The following is a 23,642-nucleotide window of genomic DNA, read 5'->3' on the forward strand; positions in this document are numbered from 1 at the left end:
CAGATGCCAAAGATATACAATTTGGAACATTACCAGAGCTGTAAATGACAAAAAATGAAAGTAGAAAACATCTGCTGTCTGTTTACCTGCAATAAAATCCTTGCACTGACCTACATTAGAGGTGGTCCAAGCTAAATATATGCAGTCTTATCTGATCTACGTAGCTTTGAGCATGTCTAGTACAAGATATTAGTTAGATTTCTTTAATGTCCAAATATATGTATTTTGAAGGGCAAAGTCTGCTTTCTGAAGAAACCTATGGACCAGAATTTCTTACTGCTGTGATTACAGTCTCAGCATTATACAAAGAGTAAGTCACCTGTCCCCTATTGCTGGAGAATAGAGACATCCAGACTGTGGGAACTGGGAAGATAGTTTGGCAGTCATTCAGAAAAAAAAAGAAAAAAAAAAAAAAAGACTGCTTTGAAAAAAGACAAGCTTGTGCCTACTTCTGGGGAAAAAAACCCAACAGTTTCTGGCCTTTAGAAAAGTCAGAGTAATTTCTGGGTAAGAGATAATTCTATTCTCAGAATAATCTTCTTCTACAATGTAAAGTAAATATTTCTCTATTAAATGCTGGAAGGGGAATTTTTATAACAAATATACGGCTTTCAGACTGTATTAGCCCAGCATACACTAACATAAAAATACCAAGTAGAATCATAAACCTTCTGGTCAAGTCACTTCATTGACATAGGCATCGAGTGCCATTTGAGCTGCACAAGGGTTTTGAAGACACTGATGACTTTGGCAAGGTGACATAGGATCTACAGGACTCTCCTGGACTGACATCTCAGGGCAGCTAGGAAAGGCCAGGGCATTTCAGATAGTGCTAGTATTGCGTTTAGGAAAGAGAATCCAGTCACAGGTTACCTCTGGCTGATTCTTGTGACACACTGATTTCATTAGTTGGATTGCCAGCTAGCCCAACTAAAAGCTCTGCTTTCATCTGTGTGCTGCTGGCTATTAAATTGTATCTCATGTAATGAATATGGGGCTGCAACAAGTCTCAAGAATATAGGCCAAATAGTTTTTCCACCTAGACTACAATGAACCCAATCAAAAAGTAACTGCTAACAACATTGGCGATACCCCACTGTATGATCACATCTGAGGAGAAAGGTTACTTGTACTCTGGAATGCTATGTTTGGTTAGTTATTATTTTTTTTAATCATTGTGAAGAAACACATGGACAAATGATTTACAGCTTCTTCCGGCATAAAACTTTCATTTAACTTACTGACATAGAGTTACATAAGTCAGACCTAAAGTTCATGCAGCCCTCGATCTTGCATTTTAGCACCACCAATGTCATGCAGCAAGCCATCTCATAGCTTAATTACAACTTGCATGGTGAGCTACTACCTTTCATTTGTTCCTCTTTCATCTGGTATTGAGTAGGGGAACTCAGTAGGTTTAAACTGGGAGAAATGTTATGCATTAAAGTGTAGAAAGCACTGTCACATAGTCACATAATATTACCATGTAGTTCTCCAAGGTGTTGAGTGACTAAGGTTCGTTCCTTAGCAGTGAAAAGATAACAATAAGTAACAATCAATTCATTGACCAAAAGAGAGGAAAAAACTAGATAGAAACAAAAAAACTATGTAAACTTCCATGTACAATATCTGTAATATCTGAGTGTTGTATAATCCACTATTTGAAAGAATAGTACAGTCTATTAAAGTTATAGTGCTTGAAGTGCACATCTTTATTTAGGTGAAATGTGTGACAGCAGTGATGCAGAATGGGGAAAAAAAGTCACAGAATGAAAATAGCAGGAAGCTATAATAAACAGGAACATGGGATGTGAGGAAAAGGAAATAATTTCTACACTAGGCTAAAAGGAATCTTAGGCTGAAAGTGAATAGGAAAGTTATTGGATGGGAGACAATTGAGATGGTCATGAACAGCTAGTCTAAGCAATAGAATTTCCTAGAAAAAGGGAGGGGAGTCAGACATTCATAGATATGAGAACACAGAGAAGTTAAAGGAATTATTGACATTAATGGTAATGCTCGGAGCAAGTCTCAGCAGATAAGGTCCGATGATAGAACGAGCAAATTGCTCAAGATAGCAAGTAATCCCTTTAAGAGATGAGACCTTTTTAACAATACACAAGATTTAGAGAGAAAAGAAAGGACTCACAGGAAGCGTGGTAGTGAAGGTGATTCATACAATCCAAGAGTGAAAGAGGGAACCAGAAAGTAAAAAAGAAGGTAAAGTATGTGTTAAATGAATGAATGGTGTGGAAAATAAGGCAATGATTACCAGCATGTTTGGAATAGTTGAAACTTTTCACCCAGGGTAGTATCTCCAAAGTCAGTCTAAGCAGATTTCAGGCTGTCCTTGTAAACATGGGAAGAGGATAAATGCTATCATTTTCCAAAGAAGTTATCATAATTGACTTCTACCTTAATAATTTTTTAAAAATCAGGAATGCAATGGTACTTAAATATGAAAATGTATTTAGAACACTCCTGCCTGGGAGAAAGATTTTTTGCTTTGCTTGAAACCAGACAATTCCACTGATCTCTGTCTTACAGATCCAGTTAAATTCTGTTTGAATCATGCAAATCTGAGCAATTAGCAGGTGAATTAACTAGAGAGAAACTCTTTGTGGGTTAATGGAAAAATGAGTGGCATGAAGATTATTAGACTAGACTTTAGTGTCTAAAACAAAAAATTACATGGAAATTAAAAAAAAAAAAAGGAAAACCAGAAAAATTTGTTACGTGAAGCTAACATTGAAAAGCTATATTCCAAATAAAAGTGGATAAACCCTATTTAGACATTGGTTTTTTTCATAAGACTCAAAGACATTCTCTAAGGCAGGCAAACGTAACCCCAAATGTTAAGGTCTGAATGTGCTGTTCATAAAACTTTCAAATATAGCATTCTACATCGGGATGTCTTGAGCCAGCCAGCTGAGGCAGGAGAGCTGAAGGATGCATCCAAAAGGAAGTAACTGAGCTGGTAACCTTGGATATCATGGTGTTATAACAATGGGAATGGGTGCCCTTCATTCACATGACAGGGTGAATGGCTGAAACTTGTTCAAGTCCACACAGCTCTTTACATCTCACTGAGAGATGACTATTGTGAGAATAGAATTTTTTCTTACCCAGAAATTACCTGGACTTTTCTAAAGGCCAGAAACTCTTGCTCCAACCATATGTCCAAACACAAAAATCATCAGTGATAATTATAGCATGCTCTTTAATTCAGAAAGTATGTTACATATAACTAATGCATTGTAAGATTAATCTCATGATATGTCCTGTATCATCCATCAGTTAAAGCTACAAAGCCTCCGTTGCCAGATGGTTTAGATGATGCCTGATACATGAACTAACTGAGCTCAGTGAGTTTTTCAAGCACCTGTCTAGTCTCAATGAAAGCAGTAAGATCATTTCTCTTTATTTCTATGGCACAAATCTATTGTGCATATATCAGAAGCTTAGCATATAAAAGCAAGTGCTAATTCAGTCCCACTTTGTTCTGTGATAGCATTCATCAGAAAAGGTAGGACTTAATGAAGAAAGGAGTTTCTTGTGCCTTATAAAATGATCTGCCAGTACCAGAGATATGTTTCTCATTGAATAATCAGAACTGGACACATATGCACCAGTGGGTTCCACCCTGGGTAGAAAAGTCCTGTCTATTAAATAATTTGTTTAGAAAGGCACAAACCCAGGTTTTCCAAAGGGCACCGTAGTAAAAATTTTGTTCTTAAAATTGTGGTCCTATCTGGAAAAAAACAATAAGGTTTTGCTTGGTGCTACCCACAGAGTATTTTTTCTGGATCGATCAATTTTGTCCTACCTTCACGTTTCTTGAAAAACATGTGAAGGATTTTATATCACCATAGTCATCCCTTAGCTCTGTGATCTACAAAGCAGGTATTAATTACAGGAATTATAATGTACTCTGAACATATTAAAGCGTAACCTAAGGTGGCTTGTTTTTTAGTGAACGCTTTCCAGCTCTGGGAATCATTCTCGCCAGCTCTCCAGTGAGAAAGGCTTAGTTTGTTTCCAGAGCTAACAAGTCTGTCTTTACCTTCAGAGCTGCCTTCAAGTATGTGAAGAACTTCACTTAAAATCTGGGGACCTGCCTGCTGAGAGAAAGTAATTTTACAGGTAAGACGAGGAGGCCTTAAACTGTGTTCCCCAGTAAGAAGTTCGTAGTGTCTGGCTAAGCAGATTGTTTCAGCAGCGTTTGCTTCATTGAGGTCTCAGCTCGGTGAAAAGGCTGTTGCTTTTGGTCTTAAAAATAAGTAGTGTCATTTTCTTTTTGCAATGAATTCTTTCATCCAATCATATTCCTGTATGCAAATATACCATAGCTGGTACAGATAAAAAAGCACAAATAAAGCTAAGAGCTCAGTCAGGACTAAAATCACTGCGCTTCCCTTATACTTCATTTCACCTGTGTTTCAGGAACGTCCTCAAACTCCTCAACTGAAAATATGAAGAAGCAAGGTTCAGACAGCAATCCTGCTCCAGTTTTGCCAGCGCTGCCAGAACCACTCAAAGATCTGCAAATTAAGTACACCAAGGTTAGTGCCATTTGTGTTTCTTAATTTTTCTTATGCATTCAGCTCAGACGGTAGGAGGTACTCATTTTAATCTTATAGGAACCATGGAAGCAACTGTAAATCAGTGCTTAAAATGTTTATTCTGACCTGTTTCTGATATTATACGTATTAGCAATTAATGTCCAGTGACCCTTTTAACCTAAGTATCTCAGGAAGTGTGCAAGTGTGATAGAATAATTTCATATTTCACTTGGGGTGGGTGTTGTTTTTCTGCTGAAACAAACTTTCTGCAGTGATAAGTTTCTCAGAAAGTAATAATGGAGCAAAGAAGGAGGAGTTTCTATTATTTTATTATTTTCAGAATGAGAAAAATTAAAATGTTAGTGTATTGCATCATATTACAATCAGATTTAAATAATTATACCAAATAAGCTTATGTGGAAAGGGATGTGTGAAAATGAAACTAAAGTAAAATTCATTCCACTCACATATTTTTCTTAGAGATAATGAATCTGTTTTTCAGCTTAGACAAGTAACTATCAATAAAACAAATAAAGTCTACCATCACAAATTACTCAATATTACCATAAACTTTTTGTAATAGTAAATTCTTTCCATATGCAGTTAGAAATACACAAAGAACGTATGAATCCAGACTTGTGTTCCCAGCTTGAAAAGACCCTTTACCTGTTTTATATCATACTACGCAGATTTCTGCAAGAACTTTGAAAAAACTGTTGGCAGAAAATATTGAAACTCTGCCCTCTGAAACATTCAGGTAGAACAATTGATCAGAAAGGACCTCTTCGCTTTGGTGACTCTTCGGTTACTGTTCTTTTTTTTTTTCTCATTACCATTACAATGGAAATAAATTTTATTTTCTAGAACCACTGCTTGTTTTCTTTTCCAAAAGCAAGGTGTTTGATGATTATCTAGATTAGTCCTTTTGAATTCCATTCTATCCTATTTTTTTCATGGAAAAAAACTAACCAGATTTCAATGCATGTCTTTCCTGAATAAATCACACAGGACCTTACTTTGTAAATATTTAACAGGCTACAAAAACTATGTAGTTCTGCCATGTGACAACTTTCTACTGCTCTTCCTGTCTCAAAAAAAAAAAAAAAAAGATACTTCAGTACCTAGGTCACAGTGGTGTTCCAGAAACTACAGTGCTATTTGTTTGATTTTTTTATTTTTCCAAAGGAAAATAACTAATATGAGCAAAATGCCAGCTCAGAAATCTGATGTAACTGAATATGCGAGACATAAATTCCTGTAAACATTTCTATCCTTGTAAAATATTTAGTTAGCAAAAACCTATTCCAGTAATACAAAAAGCAACCACCAGACAGCCAGCATGGCTGAAATGTCTATAGTGTGCAATTAAGGAGAGTGTCACGTAGCAAATGCATGCTTCTTTTGCCTTGATAATAGATAATATTTCCTTAAAAACTGTGTATAATGTGTAACTGTGCAGAAATGCAATGCACTTGTTTGCAAAAGTGTGTACCTACAAGTGATCAAATCCAACACACCCTTGTGGAGGCTTGATTTTTGCAATGCTTTCCTCCGCTCTTCAAATATCATACAGGATTGTCCGAAAGCCACGACAGTGTACTAAGGGACAGGGAGATGGGATAATAGAAATGTCATCCCATTCCCATCAGTCGTCCCACAATTTAATAAAGCCTTTCCACTCTTGTCTTCTTACCCATCCTGTTCCTCTCCTGTTCCATACAGGTTAGAATGTGGGGTGTGGGATTGTTTTGACTAGTTACATTGGAGGAATCAAGATGAGGGAAACGTTAATTACTGCTGATGTACTAACCTTTCTGTCTGAAGCACCTTGGACATCAGCAGATCCCTCAGCTGTAGAAACTCAATTTTCTCTTTTTCTACCACAGCATAATATCAACCGCCATCACACAAAGATCTGAAGAAAGTTCTGCAGGAGATGTTCCAAGGACTTTCCTCTTTACTTAACACTCTCTCTATTTTATTTTCTATGAGAGGGATCATTTTGGGCCTTTTACAGAGATCATTTAACTAAGTATTTCCATATGCCTGTGAATCTATGGGTTGGTATAGCTACATTTCAGATTATGCCTTTCACATATAGCATAAAACTAAGCACTCCTCAGGGAATTTGAATTTCAAGAATTAAATTGAATGCATTTTAAACAGTTAAATTGGCTTGGATGTTGAACCACAAAGTGATCTTGAATTGGTTTCATATCTGAATCTCCTTTAAAGATATTCCAATGAACTGAATGAGTGTTGGCAGCTGGCTAAAAATGTACTAGTAAATATTTTACTTAGTCAACACTGAGGAATTAGACAATGATTGTTTGACAAATGATTTCTGTCGTGATGCTTTCACATACACTAAGCCCTGTGGTGCTCCTTTAATCAGAGAAACTCAGATTAGTTAATTATTAGGTTGTCAAATTACATGAGGGGGAGAAAACTGCAGCACATTCTCTCACTAAGCATGTGGAAAATCAGAAAGTGTGGAAGGGTAAGCCACTCTAAGTGAAGAAAAATTGTAGCTGAGTATCACATATGTTGCAATCACTGGCTTCACAAACAAAGATGAGGGATAAAAACACAAAATTTTAATTAGACTATCTGGGGAAAGGTAATCAGCTATAAAGGTACTATAGAAACATACCCTTTTTAGTATCAACTGACTTTGTAGATACAAACCCACTAACTGACAAATTAAAAAGTTTAAATAAATAATGAATAGAAAGAGTATGTTCTCTGATTATTAGTTCATTGCAGCAGTAAAATGTAATTCCTGCATCAATAATAACATACAATTCCAAGGAAAAAAAAAAGTTACATGAAATAGCAACAAAATATCAACTTCTTGTAAGGAAAAACCTGGGGGAAAAAATAGATTTCACAGCAGGTATTCTATATTGATGTATTTGTTTAAAACTTACACTTTCAATCTTTAGAAGTTCCTTAAATAATTTCGTATATTTTAACTGTATTGCTTAAAGAATACAGTGAGACTCCATGATATATTTTGGGACTAGTAAATCAGAACTTATAGCACTTGAAATGAGCCTCCTCTTGGGCCACAAATCTCTTCCAGTTTTAGACGTAGCTGTAAGATTTACTGCCATCATCAAACTCAAGAATATCTGAATGACTCTCATAATCTATAAAAGCGGGTGTGAAAAGGGCCCAACAATTTTTCAGCACTGTGCATCACCTCACCTGAGTGATGCTGAATTGCCTCCAGCATATGTGAGCACAGCCACAGCCCTGGTACCTCTTCACTGTTCCTGGCCTCTAAAAAAACACTGGTGGTGTCATTCCCTGGTTTACTGTCCTCACTAGAATGCTTGTGAGCAGTCAGCTGAGCAGCTGTTGAAATTTGGTGATCATTTTTAGCTCTGTGAAACAGGCAGCAGGGCTCATTTGAAAAGCATTGTCAAGAAAAGTTTTATCATAGCAGGAGTTGTAGGCTATGTGGGCACAGATTTATTGTGGGAAGAGGTTATGCTTTTTCTTGTTCCATAAGTTTGGAAGGGTTTCTGGTATCTAAAGAGAAGATAGCTTAGACATTTCATTCCATATTTATAAAGCTACCCTTAATAGTTAAGTTTGGGGTAGCCGACATTTTAGATAGTTCTATTACTTTTCTTGACTACATCTCTGTAGTATGATTATAGTTTATAACAATAATAGTGAATTACATAAAAATTCTTCCCTGACAAAGAGTAAGTTTATAGACAGATGCTGAATATGGGATCATGTATAGGATCTTTGCAACATCAGAAATGAAGTATTTTCTTCTCTAAACTGCACTTTTAAGTCACTTCTACAGAAGCACTGAGGCCTGAAACCCTTTGACTTTCCACAATATTGAACCCACAAAAAGGGGGTCCTTATTCTAAGGAAGATGGAGCAAGAAGTTAGGTTTCGTAAGGTGATGACACCTAATGTAGAGGCCCTAAAATCTATTTCAGCAGAGCTATGGTGTGGTCCATCTGAAGCAAAGCTGTCCAGAGTCAAATACTTTCTTTCTTCATGCAGCACCGACACAAATATGGCACTTCCCATCTAGTAGATACTTTATAAAATGAACTCACGGTCCTTTCAAAATACTCAAGGACTGAAGGGAAAAAAAAAACACTGGGATGACAAAGAAAGGCAAAGAGCAGGTCTCATCTCCCCATTCTCTGCTCAGGTCATTTGAGTGACCAAAGCAACTGTCTAAACAACGACAGAAATACTGCAGTCTTGCAGGTAACTTCAACCCCAAATGGTGAATCGTATTAGATTATCTGAACGGAAATCAATCATTTCAGAGAATCGAGATTTTATTGCACTCCGACACTGGGAAATAAAACCATTCAGAGGACTTTTGACTGCAATAGCCTGTCACCTGGGCTCTATTTTAAATACTAAACTTCAGTAGTGTACAGTATCATCTACAAGAAATGTGTATTTCCAGCTCTAGTGCAAACAAGTCTGAAAGTCATTAATTCTTTGGGTTGTTGAAATAAAAACCATCTTCTCTTCTAAAAATACCAGTGAAATAACAGTTACAAAATGCCTGCAACAACATTTCTAAATCCTTGCAAAATAAATTTGCAGTGCTAAACCTCAGTCAGTCATCACAGACAACCCCCTGCACAGCACATGCCACAGAAGGGTAGGTCTTTTGCATTTATGTCTGACAAACCAGCACAAAAAATCTAAGCTGCCAGTGGAGTTCTGACTGACTGACAAAACACTGTAACCTATTGCAAGATGATCCCAAATGTTTTTTTTCAGCAAGACAAGGGAGTTGCCAGAGGCGGTTGTTGGCTGGTACTTCAATGTTGCCTGGATTTAGAGATCCACATCCTGTTTGTTTGCAGCATATACTCCACAGCATTAGATGAGCATGGCTGCATGCACATTTATGAGTGCAGCTGCCTGCAATGTATGTAACACTGCTTACATGTAGAGTTTTGACTTTTTCCTTCTCTTTCCTGTCTTTCAAACCTGCATATGCAAGACTTCTATCTAGCTTATGAAAGACATCTGGATAGTTTGATTTATACAGCCCTGATAAAATGTTGTGTATATATTTAATATGATGAAGTTATGTTTTAAATGGGAGTGGTAGTAGCAACATTAATAAGAATGATATTCTGAACTAATATTATGGGTGATATTGGTGGGTGCAATAAATGTAGTATTTAAACAAATACTTTAAAAACTTCCAAAAATGGTATGTTTTGCTATTATTCCTTTCACAGACAGATATGAATTTGGCATACTGTAACATCATAGCAGTGTTATGTTAATATTTACCTTTTACTTTGTCTCTTTTCTTGGCAATGTAGCTAGTTACTAAAGATGGCTTTTTTCATATTAACCATTTAATTGCTGTCTTTGCCCTTTCACAACAGTCAGAATCTTGTGTGGACATTCCTATAATCAACTTGATCACATATCTGAAATTTCCAGGGACTTACATATTTGTTTCCCTGACAGCTTTTGTTAAATCAGGAGTGTGCTGGTCAGTCCTGATGGTCAGAGGCAGCAATGACACTCTATATATGGTTCCCACATAGAAACAAGCTGAAACATACAGGAATATATTGATAGCGAATTGTTACCATATCCATTTAGAGATAATATTTTTATTGATCTTGATAGTTATTACCATACTATTCACCAATTATTAACAACCATTCAGACAGTCAGTGTAAGCAATTTCAACACTATGCAAAAAATCTGTTCCCTGAAAGCTATCATGTTTTCGTAACATATGTGATTGTGGTGGTAAGGTTTAAATCCCAGGTCAGTGTGACAAAAAGCATTTATCCTGCAGTTTTGGTGTCTTGACTTTGTCCTGCCCTGAGTCAACCATCACTTGCTTTGATTTGCCTACCCCCAAGTTTTTTCTGGTTTTCTGTTTAGTATTCCTGCCCCTCTCAGGAGCAACAGTGGGTCCTTTATCCTAATGGAGAGGAAACAGGAATCACATCTTTTCTGCTAATTGGTCTCACAGCTAAGCTCCAGTGGTGTGGAGCAAGATGCCATGACCCTGAAGATGGGCACAGTTTAAGCACAAAATACCTGGTACAGTCAGTCAGAGTCTGCCATGGTCTCAACAATGAGCATGATCAAGATTTCACATGTGTTCCAACAAAGCAGTGGCACTGGGAGAGAGAAAGAAGGGAGGGCACCAGCCCATCAGCAGCAGGAAGATGGACTCAGGCACTGGGAGGGATGCTTAGGGTGGTGACCCCATTTCAGCACTGACCTGAACCCAGAGATTGCAGTGTTAGACAGAGGATGACAAGCACTGATAACATTGGACCGTATACATTATCAAGTTCACTTTAAAGAACAACCTACACAACACCTGGTTGCAACATAGCCTCCTCTTTTCAACATACATGTTATGTATCAGATCTTTCCAATAAGGTTTTCTTTTCTGTTTCAAGGCTAACCTACAGAGTCAGAAATAAAAAGTTAACCCACTTTGACAATTTTACCAACACTGGCTCAGAGATAGCAGGCTCTAGGGTAGCACCGATCTTGTGCACCTACAGGTAAGGCCCAGGATCTATTTTGCATTTGTGAACAGAGATAAATACCTCAAATTTCACCCAGAGGTCCTTAGCCTTCACTCTGCTTGTCCTCTAAATTTTCACAGCTGTGTAATGTCATATAACTTCTCAGTAATTACTACTAAAATAGAGCATATTTTTAGTAGATTGTTTTATTCTCTGTCACTTAGCAATTGCTGCATCAATTCATTTTGTATCATCTTTAATATGAAAGAAGAGAAAATTCAGAAATATTATAATTATTTTAATAATGGTATAAAGTACATCTTTCAAAAGACAATATTTACTTTTTTAGAATAGTGTGTACAGTGCCATAATGTCCCTACACAATTGAAAAATATTGATTTTTCAGGAACAATTGCAGTGGTTTATTTCCTTGTTTATTTTTTGTTTTAATGGAAAAGCAGACCAATTTCTACAGATTACATCAACGGTCTTATTAATATTCAGTAACCAAAAAACCTAGAGAGATGCAGGACTGCTCACTCTTGAAACCCACTTTGGACATAGTTTTAAGGGATATATAGCACAACTGAAACTAGGACACCAGAGCTTGAAAGAGAAGGAAAGTGCCTTACCAAACAGACAATAAAATTAATAGTAAAAGTAAAGCAGACATGGTGGGAATTTTGTGCTGTCTTTGGAGAAAGTATTCTTGTATGACACTGATGTCATTTAAACTTTATAAGGATTTCAAACATTTAATTATTCCTTCAGTTGTAACAGTACCTTTGCCAATTACTTATTCCCATACAAAAGAGTCTAGGTTTGAATTTCTGGGGTTATTATACCACAAAAGGTTACAGATCATAAAAGTTCAATATGGGAAACAACAATGCCCACCTTGCTTTGTTTAGGTCTTGTTCTAAGTGCACCAGGAATGTTGCAATCAAGAGTTGATGGTATTTGTTCCAGACATGCAAAGTAAATTCAGTACACAATGTGCTTTCAGCCAGTATAAAAGTTTAATCTTTGAGTAAGGACACAGTTCCTAACATTTATTAAATGAACTTTGGGTATCAATTTCATTGCTGCTGGGTAAGCTGTTATGATTAACTTTGGTGTAGGCCAGCTGCTGTGCAATTTTTGTTCTTTTGTGCTTCTTAATTGCTAGCTATGCGTTTGGCACTCTATGAAAAGCTTGAAATAGAAAGATATTAAATAAAAAGAAAGATATTCTAGCAAGATTGAGGAAAGCACAATTTTAGCTTATTTTCCTGGGTTTAATGTTAGACTTTTTCCAGGTAAAAAGTCAGGGTAAAAGTCAGGGTAAAACAGTTAAATGAGCAATGCATGCTGGCCTGGTTTTCCTGGTGTATGGATGTTCCACACGAAGGCAGCAGATTAGTAAAAGGGGTTAGACAATGTTTGGGAGTATGGAAAATCAAGAGTGGTGGTGTATGCTGAGGGAAATCAGTGTAGAGACATAACAGAGATCCTCAGAGTTGGAATGAAGTATGAAAAACTATCAAAATGGACACAAGTAATATTAATTTGCTGTAATACCCCTTGCAGTTCACACAATAATAGTCAGACATTGGCAGTAATAGAATTACAGGAGTATGTTTGCATTTTATGCCTAAAGGCTGAATGGGAGGCAGGGAAGTGTCACCAATGTCAGGGTGACAAAAGATTTGATAGCTGTGACCATTAAATTGGAGGTAATCAGGGTATTGACAGGAATTACTGAATAAATAATGAATAACATCAAATGGTTAGGATCACCTTAAACAGAAGATAGTCATATTGATTATAAAGCAATGACAGCTAAAACAGTTACCCAAGGATCATCTCATCAAAGCCTGAAGTCATACAAGGCAAGTAGTTTCACCCTTCAAAAGTAGAAGTTGCAGCATGTGTTGGAGACCAAAACCAGAGAGGTTTGAATTCCTGGTGTTTTGCAGAGAAGCTTTCAGGTAGCGAGGGGAGAGAAAAGAGCCCCCCATATACATGACCATCAGCTATAATCCTGCCGAGCAATGAGTGCATATACACAGTTGGCAACCACATTTGCTGTATGTTTGTATGATTATATTCACATGCTGAGTGCAGGATTATGGTAATATGGCACAACCCCACTTCTGGCACCCACAGTGTAACCCCTGGGAAATAACAGCATTGTGATGTGCAAATGTTCAGATTGAGATCTTGCAAATAGTCTTTCCAAAGGAGGAGTCGGAACTAGCTCTGAAAACTATGATCAGAAGTGCCACTGTTTCCCATATATTTTCATCTAGGAGCTATTGAGTTGTATAGGGTTATATGTGTAGCTGAGGACCACAGTCATCTTCTGTGCATAAGCCACCCTTGAAATTTCCCTCATTGTCAGCTCTTGGACATTTTAATTTGTCCAGTGTAAACATTTTGGTATGTGCTGGTTCAGTCCTCCTTTCCTGGAAAGGTTAGGACTGGCAGAAAAATAGCAATTAAAGAAATGTGTTTGTGATTTCATCAATAAAGTAATTCAACTTTTTTTCAAGGCAACAATTATATATGAGAGAGGGCTTTTCTCTGAGTATGTGCTGCTAAGTGTGTTTTTAAGAGAGTGTCTCTGTGAAATGTAGCAGCTACCAACAGCAAGGACGGTCTAGGCTTTCTCTAAGGTTGCTAACAGTGTACTTCTGGTGAATATGTCAGTGATTTCCTCTGGATTCATGATTCCTGTCTTTATTTAATGAAGTAAAGCCTGGATTTTTTTCTGTAAAAGACTAAAAGCATTATGTTTCAGCTTTTAAATCTTGATTAGGATCACATTTAGTGAAGCACCAATCCACAAGCCAAAGGATTTCAGTGAAAAATAAAAAAAAACTTCCCTAACCTCTCATTATTTTTCTCCTTTAACATGAAAATAGAGAAGTATACTTGCTTGTTTTTTACTCTGTTTAAGGGTTCTTTCTTTGTTTTATTCAATTGACTGTGGTGGGGTTTTTTTAGTCTTGACCTTATTCTCAGAAAAATGTGCTATTGGTTATTTTTGGTTGGGATTTTCTTTTTTGGCAGGAGAGAGTGAAGAAAAATCAAAGGAAAGATAAATAAAATAGCATTCTCCAAAATACTACATGTACTATATATACTACACCCAAGAATTGGGTTTACTTCTGTCAGGACATGTAACAGAAAGACCCTCCATTGTTCCCAACCCTGTGAGCATAGGAAACCCAGGTAGTTTTAGGTAGGTCATTTAAGGCTGTATGTACCTCCCTTGTACATCACAGACTTCAGTTTGAGAGAGGAAGGACTCCTTTGTAACAGTATTATTTTTATGATATGAAACAAAGTGAAAATATCATGTAGAGAGAGAAAGTATGCCTCTCCAAAGGAAGTTAATTTTAAAAAGCTGTTCCTGGTTAAGTGTATATGTGATTACTCATCTCTTCAGGATAATGTAGAAATGGCTATTCCATTTTTAATTCAGGTACCTATCAATCAGGCAGCTCTCAGCTATGAAAGATAGATTTATTCATTAAAACAGATAACGGACAACAGCTATATATATATATTACTAATATTGCTCCACCATTTCTTCCTCTGCAGATATTTATAAACAATGAGTGGCATGTTTCAGTCAGTGGTAAAAAATTTGAAGTCTTTAACCCTGCTAATGAAGAGAAAATCTGTGAGGTTGAAGAAGGCGACAAGGTAGGGTTTTCTTTCTTGCTCTTAACCCTAGCTTTAAATTCAGTTCTGCGTCTTAAAAGCAGGAAGGCAAGCATCCATCTGTGTTGATGTAAAACACCACCTCAGAGATATACCTACTTCATTCCGTATACCTTCTTCTGCAAACATAATTCTTAGATTTTTAACTAAGCCTTAATATTGTTTGTAAACAGACACTGAGAAACTGCTTTACTCTTAGGATCTTGTTTATATGAGGAAAGTTCTGAAGAAATATTTTTTGTTAAATTTTTTTGTTAATATTGATTCTTTTTGTTATCTTCGATCAGTGACATCTAATAATGTAATTGGGGGGGTTGTTATTTTTTCCCGGCTCTTCCTTACACGGTGATGGAATCTGTTCATTACACATTTATACAAGGCTTTTCATTATACATAACATGAAGTGGACAAATACTGATATTTTCACACACAGACTCTGCAAAGATGATCATTACCATCAGCATTCTTAGCTATGAATATGTCTTCTCAGTACTGCCCCCTGCAAATACTTGGTTTTGTGAAAAATGTATTGGAACATAGTCCTAAAAAAGACTCTGAAGCTGAAGGTAATTTATCAAACAGACACTAATTCCACCAAAATTGGTTTCCTTACAGCATGTTGAATTGATGAATTTAAGCATAGGACTAAAAAGGTTGTTGACACTGTAAACAGACATTTATTTTTTATATTTATGAGGTTTCTTAGTGGAAAATTACAGGTAGATGCTATGGAATCAAAGATATAACGAAAACCTAAGCCCTCAAATAAGCAGCTCTGTATTTCTGTTATATTATGTATTTTTCTGCTGAAAAGGATTTGCCTAGTGCTGCCATATAGTTTAAATGTAAGTTATCAAGTAGGGGGGTAGTTTTTTAAATAGAACAGACAAAGTTGCTTAAACAGTTTTAAAACCAATGACCAAATAAATTTTTTTATAAACTCTGAGAAGGTAAGTATAAGAAGTGAATGTTCTGTTTCCAATTCACAGGTATACAAAAAGTGATGACTGTGACTGAAAATAAAATTGGGTTTATAATTACTGTTTTGGTTCTTGTAAATATTTGTTTCATTTTCTACACTTTCCTTTTCAAAGTCAAATTTTTATATCCAAAAGTGAGAAAATTTTCTCACATTTCTCACAAAATGACATCTGATGTTCATTTTAGACAAGAAATATGTAAATCTAGAATGATTTGTATAACAAGCGTGTTTTAAACTTAGCAGCAAAATGTCCATTAAATACCGTTTATCCATGCGAACTACTATAAAACTTATAAGTCGTTTATCTGTGTTATAAGTTCACCACAAATTTACTGCCAATATAATAAACACAGTCTTTTTCACATTATTTTAATTTACTGTCCAAAGATTGACTCTGAAATGAAATGCTCCTTTGAGAAATACACAGAAACCCAGTTCATTCAACATCCTGTGCTCACTGAATCTTAGTTACTCTGTTCTGTAATTTCATCATGAATCTCCTAATAAACTTTGGCTCAAACTCTATCTGTCTAGCAAATGAGCAGTAGTGACCACATGTTATTAGGAACCTCATAGTGAAGACACATTTTAAACTCTTTGTTAGACAAAGATGACTGAGAAAATCTGCATGAATCTGTCTTTTGATAATTTCATATATCTAATAATGAGTTTTCAAATGCCTTGTTGTTGTTTTTCTTCAGTCCCAGTTACCTGTATATAATGCTCAGAGTCTCTGAGATTATTTCAGCTTCTTTTTGCCCTCAGCCAAAGAATTTCGTAAGCATGCTGTTAACTTCTGAATCGTATCCCACTAGAAACATACATGCTTTTGATGTAAAATGCTACTTCTTTTACCTCTTCTCTGTTCAGTGTTTAAAAACCAAATTACATTGCAAATCAGGTTGGCCTGATATTTGATCATCCTCAAATTAAATTACTCATGACCTGCAACTGTTCACTTACCATTCAGAATTTTTGTAGCTTTCATCCCTTACAAGCAATCTAACAACTCATTAAATAAAGAGATAATACTGTTCGACACACAGGTTTCCTTTCTCTCCAATAATTTTGCAAACTAATGTGTAATGACAACTGCTATTAACTAAATTGCCAAGTGAAATGTACAAATCTAGTAAATTACACAGTCATTGTGAACCTAATATTCTAGAGCCTAGTCTTTAGATAATGAGCCAAGAGATTTTAGGAATTTAATTTGTGTGTACAATAGGGTTGACAAAGGGCTATACACTGCCTTGCAGTGGTATTTAAAAAAAACAAGTGGAGATTATAAAGCACAGACACATATGTGGGTGGGAGCTGTTTTCCTTTCAGTTTGACGGCTCTTTCAAGCTACATTTGCTAATCCTAAAGGCCCCTAGTAATAATAAAGCAGCTCAGCAAATGGTCAGTGAGATGTGAAGTAAATGTACTTCTATAAAAAGTCTGAACTAGCTCTGAAAGGAACTATCGGTCTTTATACTCATGGTGTAGATTTATGTACCCAAATTAAATTTCATACAGTTGAATATCTTTTTTTTTCTTACTTTCATTCACAGACTTATATTAGTTTTATATATTTTTTCCTGGGTTTAATTATTTCTGCACTTGCAGTAGAAAGAACACATGGCACTGTATTTAGTTTTAATTTACATCATTCACACAAGTATGATTTACGGTTTCCCCTTGTTCTTTTCCAGTAAAGGCCAAGGCATATCCCTCAAGTCATATTGCAAAGCTGTAGAATATTTATGATAGGAAGAGATGAGAAAAAAATAGAATTAATTAAATATTCACTGAATGCAGTTTTCTGGGTCACAGATAAGTGATGAGGTATTTGACAACATTCTGACAGATTCTGAAGAAAAGTAATTCTTTTTAATCTGGTAGATTTTAGCTACCTCATGTAGGTGGCTGGTCTGTATTACCTTGTAGTAATGACTGTGCTATTTGTAGAGATCCTTCCTATCTTTTTCCAAACTTCCTGGAAAGAACTTTGGGAAGTTCTGTGGGCCTCCTGCCTAGCAGGTCCGTGCTGGGCTTTCCAAGCCACTTACCCACCCCACTCTTGGCTTTTGTTGTTGGCTACCAACATCAGTTAAAGATTCAAGATCTGGTTCACATTTAGAACAATTGACTTTGGTGTTGACTTAGTCAACTCTGCTGACTTAGTCAACCTTGATAGAGATCTCCCTGGAGGATACTCCAGCAACCAGCAGTACAAAAAAAAAAAGTTTGAAAGAAATCCTGTAAAAAATGCATCCAAATTGCTCAGGGAAATGTGCCATGTATAGATTCCTCCTTTTTATCTTGAAATTTGTTTTTAATTTCTAACAAAAAAACCAGACTAAACCTCCCTTTTATGTCATTGTTTTCCTGGGAAAACTTTTACAAGAATTGTGAAATATAGAAGAATTCCAAGTACTAAAAGCTTTTTCTCAAGAGATTTTTAGTTGAGTTTTTTATATCCTTGCACCCTTGCACAGAAAAGTTTCCTATAATTCATTGTAATTTTCCTGCTATAGTGAAAGCCAAATGATAAATAATAAATTATGCTATAAAAAACATTAATGGACTGACAAATTAGCTTGCTTAATGCAAAGACAATGCTTAGACTTCAGAATATTTAGGCTTAGCATTTTAAACCTGATCAATTAGTCAATTGTTAAAAATATTTTAAATACAAATGTTCCTTAAAACTTTCAAAAACAAATGCATTGATTTGTCTTCCTCAATAAAAAAATTGTGTTCATTTTATGAAACATCCTAAGGAACAGATTTTTCTAACCTGTTCTTCATCACACCAGTTGAGTACTTAAATATTTAACTTATAGATTTGGGCATCTTTTTCTACATAAAAGAGATTAAATTGCATCAGCAGTGTAATTGGTGGGTGCATCCCCAATTACAGACACTAGAAGGTAGAGGGTTTGAAAATCTAAATTTTAAAAATAGAGTTCCTTAATATGTTTTTATTTTAGAAGCTTTGAGAACCTGTTTCTCATAAAACTTCACATTGCTGAAATGATAGCAGATGTGTTTGAAAGAAAATAACACATGTATCTAAAATTACTGTATTAATTCTGATTAGATTAGGGTTGGTGTCTCTTATTTATCTTGCAAAACACCTTGCATGTTTAACAACCAACAAGACTGATGACAGAATTAATTATTGATTATAAAAGTTTCTCTGTTTTCCCCACAGGCAGATGTAGACAAGGCTGTTAAAGCAGCTAGAAAAGCTTTTGAGCTTGGGTCACCTTGGCGTACAATGGATGCTTCAGAGCGAGGAAGGCTCTTGAATAAACTAGCTGACTTAGTTGAAAGAGATCGACTGATTTTAGCTGTGAGTATGATACATGAACAAAAAGACTGGGAAAAAAGCCTATATCCTGATTTTTAAAGAAAGATATAAGCAAGTGTAACATGCTAAATCCTTGGAAAGTCAGGCTGTCTCAATACTTGTTTTTCATATGTATTGCAAATGGATCTCATTAAACTGGCTTGCACTCTGGTCTATTAACATCTCACATCTACAAAGTACTTGAGTATTTGGTTAGCTTTAAGATGATACTTAAGCTGCCTACAATCGATGCAATTTCAATTGTTAATTCTTAAGGACACACTAACATAGACCACGTGCTTAACACTTGTCTAAACCAAGACCTGAATCAGGCCTAAACTCAAAGTCCAGCTCAGCACTTACAGATGATACAAGTCAGAACTGGGAGAAATTTTGAATTTCAAGGCTATATATTTTGTCATCACTGGTCCTTCATTAACTCTAGCTTGCAACAGGCAATGAGTGAAAAACCTTAACCAGAACCAAAGGCAGCAATGAATTACTTATTACTAGGATGAACATGGGGGGTGGAGAATGATGTCCTGTCTTCACCAACTACTGTGTATTAGCCATTTTACCAGTTTTAACAGCAGACGGGTTGTAGCACCACCATCTCCTGATTGTGCACTGAGGCAAGAAAGGACATTTAAAATAGAAATGCACCACCAATTTGGTAAAGTGTTGTACCCCCCCTCTTCTTTTAAACCCCACATATGATGCTACCATTAAGATGTTCTCTTTGCTATTTCAAGCGCCTTCTGGAATTAACATTTAGGCAGGATATTTTTTTGCATTGTCCTGAAAATGAACCGTGGTTTTCTGCCAACAGTGACAAAAATTTAAGAGAGCAGGAGGAGTATCCAACATTCAGGATCATCACTCAGATTCATCTAGTCACAATTTGAAGTATTTAGCCATTAGCTACAAACCACACCATTGATAAGCTCATAAAATTTGAACTTTCAAAATATGTAAAACCTGCAAAGAATCATTGCCCATTCTATTGTCCTTATGGTTGTAGTATAGGAAGACACTTGCACGTGTCCCAAACAGTTTTTTAAAAGAAAAATGAAAATTCAAAGGAACTGAGGTTATTTCCTTGAACTCCAAAGTCTGCAACTATCAAATTCATACTTTTCTTCAACCAAGTTATTTCTCTAAATGAATCTTGTCACCTTGATAGGGACTGATAATCATCTTGTTTCTCAGGAGAAAACTTGGGTGGCTAGAACTTATGTCCTTAACAATGCTAGCTTTATTGGAGTTGAGAGAGACAAAATTTTAAGAGAGTTATATTTTTAATCGGAAAAGTATGCCCCCTTGTCAGTTAAATACTGGATAAGCTGGCATTTGCTTCTTTATTGTACAGCCTAAAGCATTACACATGCAAAGAGTATGGAGAAATAATCTTTTTTCCACAGGAAAGCTGAAACATTAAGTTAGTTTTTGTTCCCATGTGCCATTTTCATAATATGAAAGTATTGCTTTTCTCTGGGGCCCCTCCCAAGTTTCTATTTTACTGACTTTGTTTTTATTTCCTACACCTTACTCACATTATTGACTACTTTTCCCTTTTAGATAAGGTGTGTTCGAATGAAGTGCTTTTCAGACTTCATCAAACTGAAGAGAGATTTCCTCCACTCACAGCTTATCCTAACTGCAGGACTAGTACTATAGAATAGCAAATAGTCTTGTTAACACTAGAGGTCAAAATAGACCCCCAAAGCTCATTTTCCTGTGTTCGTCCATCTGGCCAGGATCAAAATTATTCCATTTCAGTGCTTCATATAATGATAAGATGCCTCTTCAGGAGCTCCAGAAGCTCAACAGCCCTATAGGTAGGCTACTGGAAGAATAAGTCAAAGCAAGGTACTGAAAGAGCCACTGAGAATTTTGTTTCTTATGTTTCAGTCTGTTGTAATGTTCAAAGCTATGGATTTCATCAGTTTGAGGCCAGGGAAGAATTTTCTCCCATGTCCAAACAGAACAACACAGTGCCGGATATATTGCCTGGAATAGCAAGAGCATATGTCGTTTAATCAGTTCCTTGTTGCTGAAAGCCATCAAGCACGCTGGCTTCTCCATTTGTTCTGTTCTCTTCCCAAGTATGATATCTGCAATGTGTCCAGTTAACTAAAACTGCAGACTTCACAGGGGAATTGTTGGTGAAGCATTGTACTTCCAGGATCAGTCTGTAGACTCAGCCTGAAACTCTAAAGAACCTTGGACATACAAAATAACAAATTCAGAAAAGAAAATAATATTTCTAAGATCTGACTAGATCTTGAAACTATAGTTTGGGGTTTTCCTACTAAGTATCCTAACAGGATTGTTCACAAAACTGAAGGTCCCCAGTGTCTCTATGCTGGAAAACTTGAGAAAAAAATTCTAGCAGTGTCAAGAAGATGTTGATACTATTTAAGAACTGCACATGGTCTTTAACTAGATGTCCCAACAATTAGGGGTATTCAAATGACATTAATCCAAACCACACTACCTAGATTTGGTTGGAAATAAACCTTATTTAGTGCTGGTGTCTCTATGGGATCATTAAGCACTGTGGGTGCAACAGAATTGGTCAGCTGAAAAGTTATAGGTGTTGAATGAATATTTGCTGATTATTATTCTAAAGGTTTATATCTGCATGGCTTGGAGATCCTTGGTATGGAGAGACAGACCTGGCTTCAAGTAAGATCAGTTAGTTCACTCAGTTAGTAGTTAGCCAATAAAAGAAAATCTCCTCTGTATAAGTATTTATTTATCATAGTGAATTTTTCTCAGTTAAGAGTTCTTAATGGCTCAGATCTTTCCTTTGCACATCAAACACTCAAGGGGTATTTGGGGTATTTTATTCCACACTTTGAGTCTTCTTGCTCATATAAGTTGTTAATCATGCTTTACTAAGCACCCAGAAAGATGTTCCTTAATAATTAAACAGCACAGATCCTAAGTTAATGTAACAGTTATTTCCAGGAAACTACTGCCTACCTTGGGTGTCAGTGCGAATAGGCCGAGGAAGGCCACTCATTTTATTTGCATCAGTTATTCACACAGACTCCTAGGTGATCTTTTCATCTACACGTGTAGATTATTTAACATAAACTAGAACAGTGTAACTGATTCAGATGGGAGAAATGTTATTGTTTCTTCAGAAATCTCACTATTACAAATGTGCCATGATCACGTTATCTGCACAGCTCACTGTGAATAAACCATCATGAAAATTTCTCATTTGTAAATTGCTACCTTGGGTTTTTCAAAGAGGGGGATTAATCTAAATGTTTGTACTAAAGTTGAAAACCTCTGAACTGGACAACCGAAAGCTAAATGACAAAGTACAAGCATGAGAACCGTTATCAATATTTGATATTAACTTTGTAATTGCTGTTGTCTGCAGACAATGGAAGCCATTGATGGTGGGAAACTCTTTTCCACTGCCTACCTAATGGATTTAGGTGCCTGTATCAAAACGTTACACTACTGTGCAGGCTGGGCTGATAAAATCCATGGGCGTACTGTTCCAATGGGTGAGTAGTTTCGAGATAACAAAAGTACAGAAATTAAGCCAATGTGATCTGTAAAAAACTGCCTTTTTCTAAAAGTTGCGCAACACAAAAAATATCTCAAATGGAAAATATTTCAGGTAGTTCTTAATATAGGTTATTTAGGATTTATCATAGTGCTTGTTTTAAATATTTAGTGCAGTTATTCACATTTATTTCTTGTTCTACACACCACTAATAAGTACTGTTTATTGATCAAAAGATTTTAGCCTGTATGTACATCTAAGAAGTCTGGTAGGTTACTTTTGCATATCAATGTATAGTTTATGCAACAATATACTAATGAAAACCAGGTATTTGCTTATTGAAGCTAAGATTAGCACAAACAATAATATTTGTTTCAGTTATTGGATAATGTATTAGGAAGAGTACTAAGAGATAGGAATGAGGAAACATTCCTTTATTTTGCTGAAATTTCATTCCGTTCCCTCTCCCATTAAGCAGCTCTATGAAAACATTGTTCCTAGCTGCCTTCTGTCAGAAGGACAAAGAAAAGAATGGTAATAAAGAAGGAATTAAGGAAAACTAGAGTGATAAATACTTCCAACTTTTTTGCATCACGCAGATCTCTATACTAGGCTTAATGGAACACATGTTTATTTGAATCAAAGTGAATTTTATACTTAATGGATTTGATTTAAGCTAAGATCTAATATTAAAAAATGTCTGATATGTACCTAGGATTGCAAGTAGCTTTTAAAAGACCACTTTCAAAAAAAAAAAAGGTGATAAAAGATAAAAGAAATGAGGAATGTTCATTGGTGTGCTGTGCATACCATATCAAGAAGCAGGGTTATCACTGCAAAAAGTCTGTCAGGCTGGCAGAATCAAACCTTGGAGCTATGAAGAAAGTAGATATTGAATCCAGATGTACTTTATGGTTGGCTTTTTGCATGGTTAAGATTTTGAAAATATCATTTAAAAGTAAAATTGTATCCATCTAAGTTTGGTATCCAACTTTATCTTCTT

At 36.0% G+C, this 23,642-nt stretch overlaps 1 protein-coding gene across 2 annotated transcripts in view; it reads left to right on the forward strand.

Moving 5' to 3' along the window:
• The first annotated feature begins 1,305 nt into the window (after window positions 1-1,305).
• Window positions 1,306-23,642, forward strand: part of ALDH1A1 (aldehyde dehydrogenase 1 family member A1) — a 40,925-nt gene continuing 18,588 nt past the window's right edge. The window contains exons 1-6 of one of the 2 annotated variants that reach the window (XM_076362363.1): window positions 1,306-1,354; window positions 4,070-4,143; window positions 4,444-4,562; window positions 14,666-14,770; window positions 18,973-19,113; window positions 22,508-22,637. In XM_076362363.1, the coding sequence (XP_076218478.1) occupies window positions 4,473-4,562; window positions 14,666-14,770; window positions 18,973-19,113; window positions 22,508-22,637 (466 nt within the window). In that variant the 5' untranslated portion in view covers window positions 1,306-1,354; window positions 4,070-4,143; window positions 4,444-4,472. Of the gene's footprint in view, window positions 1,355-4,069; window positions 4,144-4,388; window positions 4,563-14,665; window positions 14,771-18,972; window positions 19,114-22,507; window positions 22,638-23,642 lie in introns of those variants that run through there. The other variant, XM_076362362.1, reaches the window with a different exon arrangement.

The sequence above is a fragment of the Aptenodytes patagonicus genome, chromosome Z (genome assembly GCF_965638725.1).
Source record: "Aptenodytes patagonicus chromosome Z, bAptPat1.pri.cur, whole genome shotgun sequence".
Classification (NCBI taxonomy): Eukaryota; Metazoa; Chordata; class Aves; order Sphenisciformes; family Spheniscidae; genus Aptenodytes; species Aptenodytes patagonicus.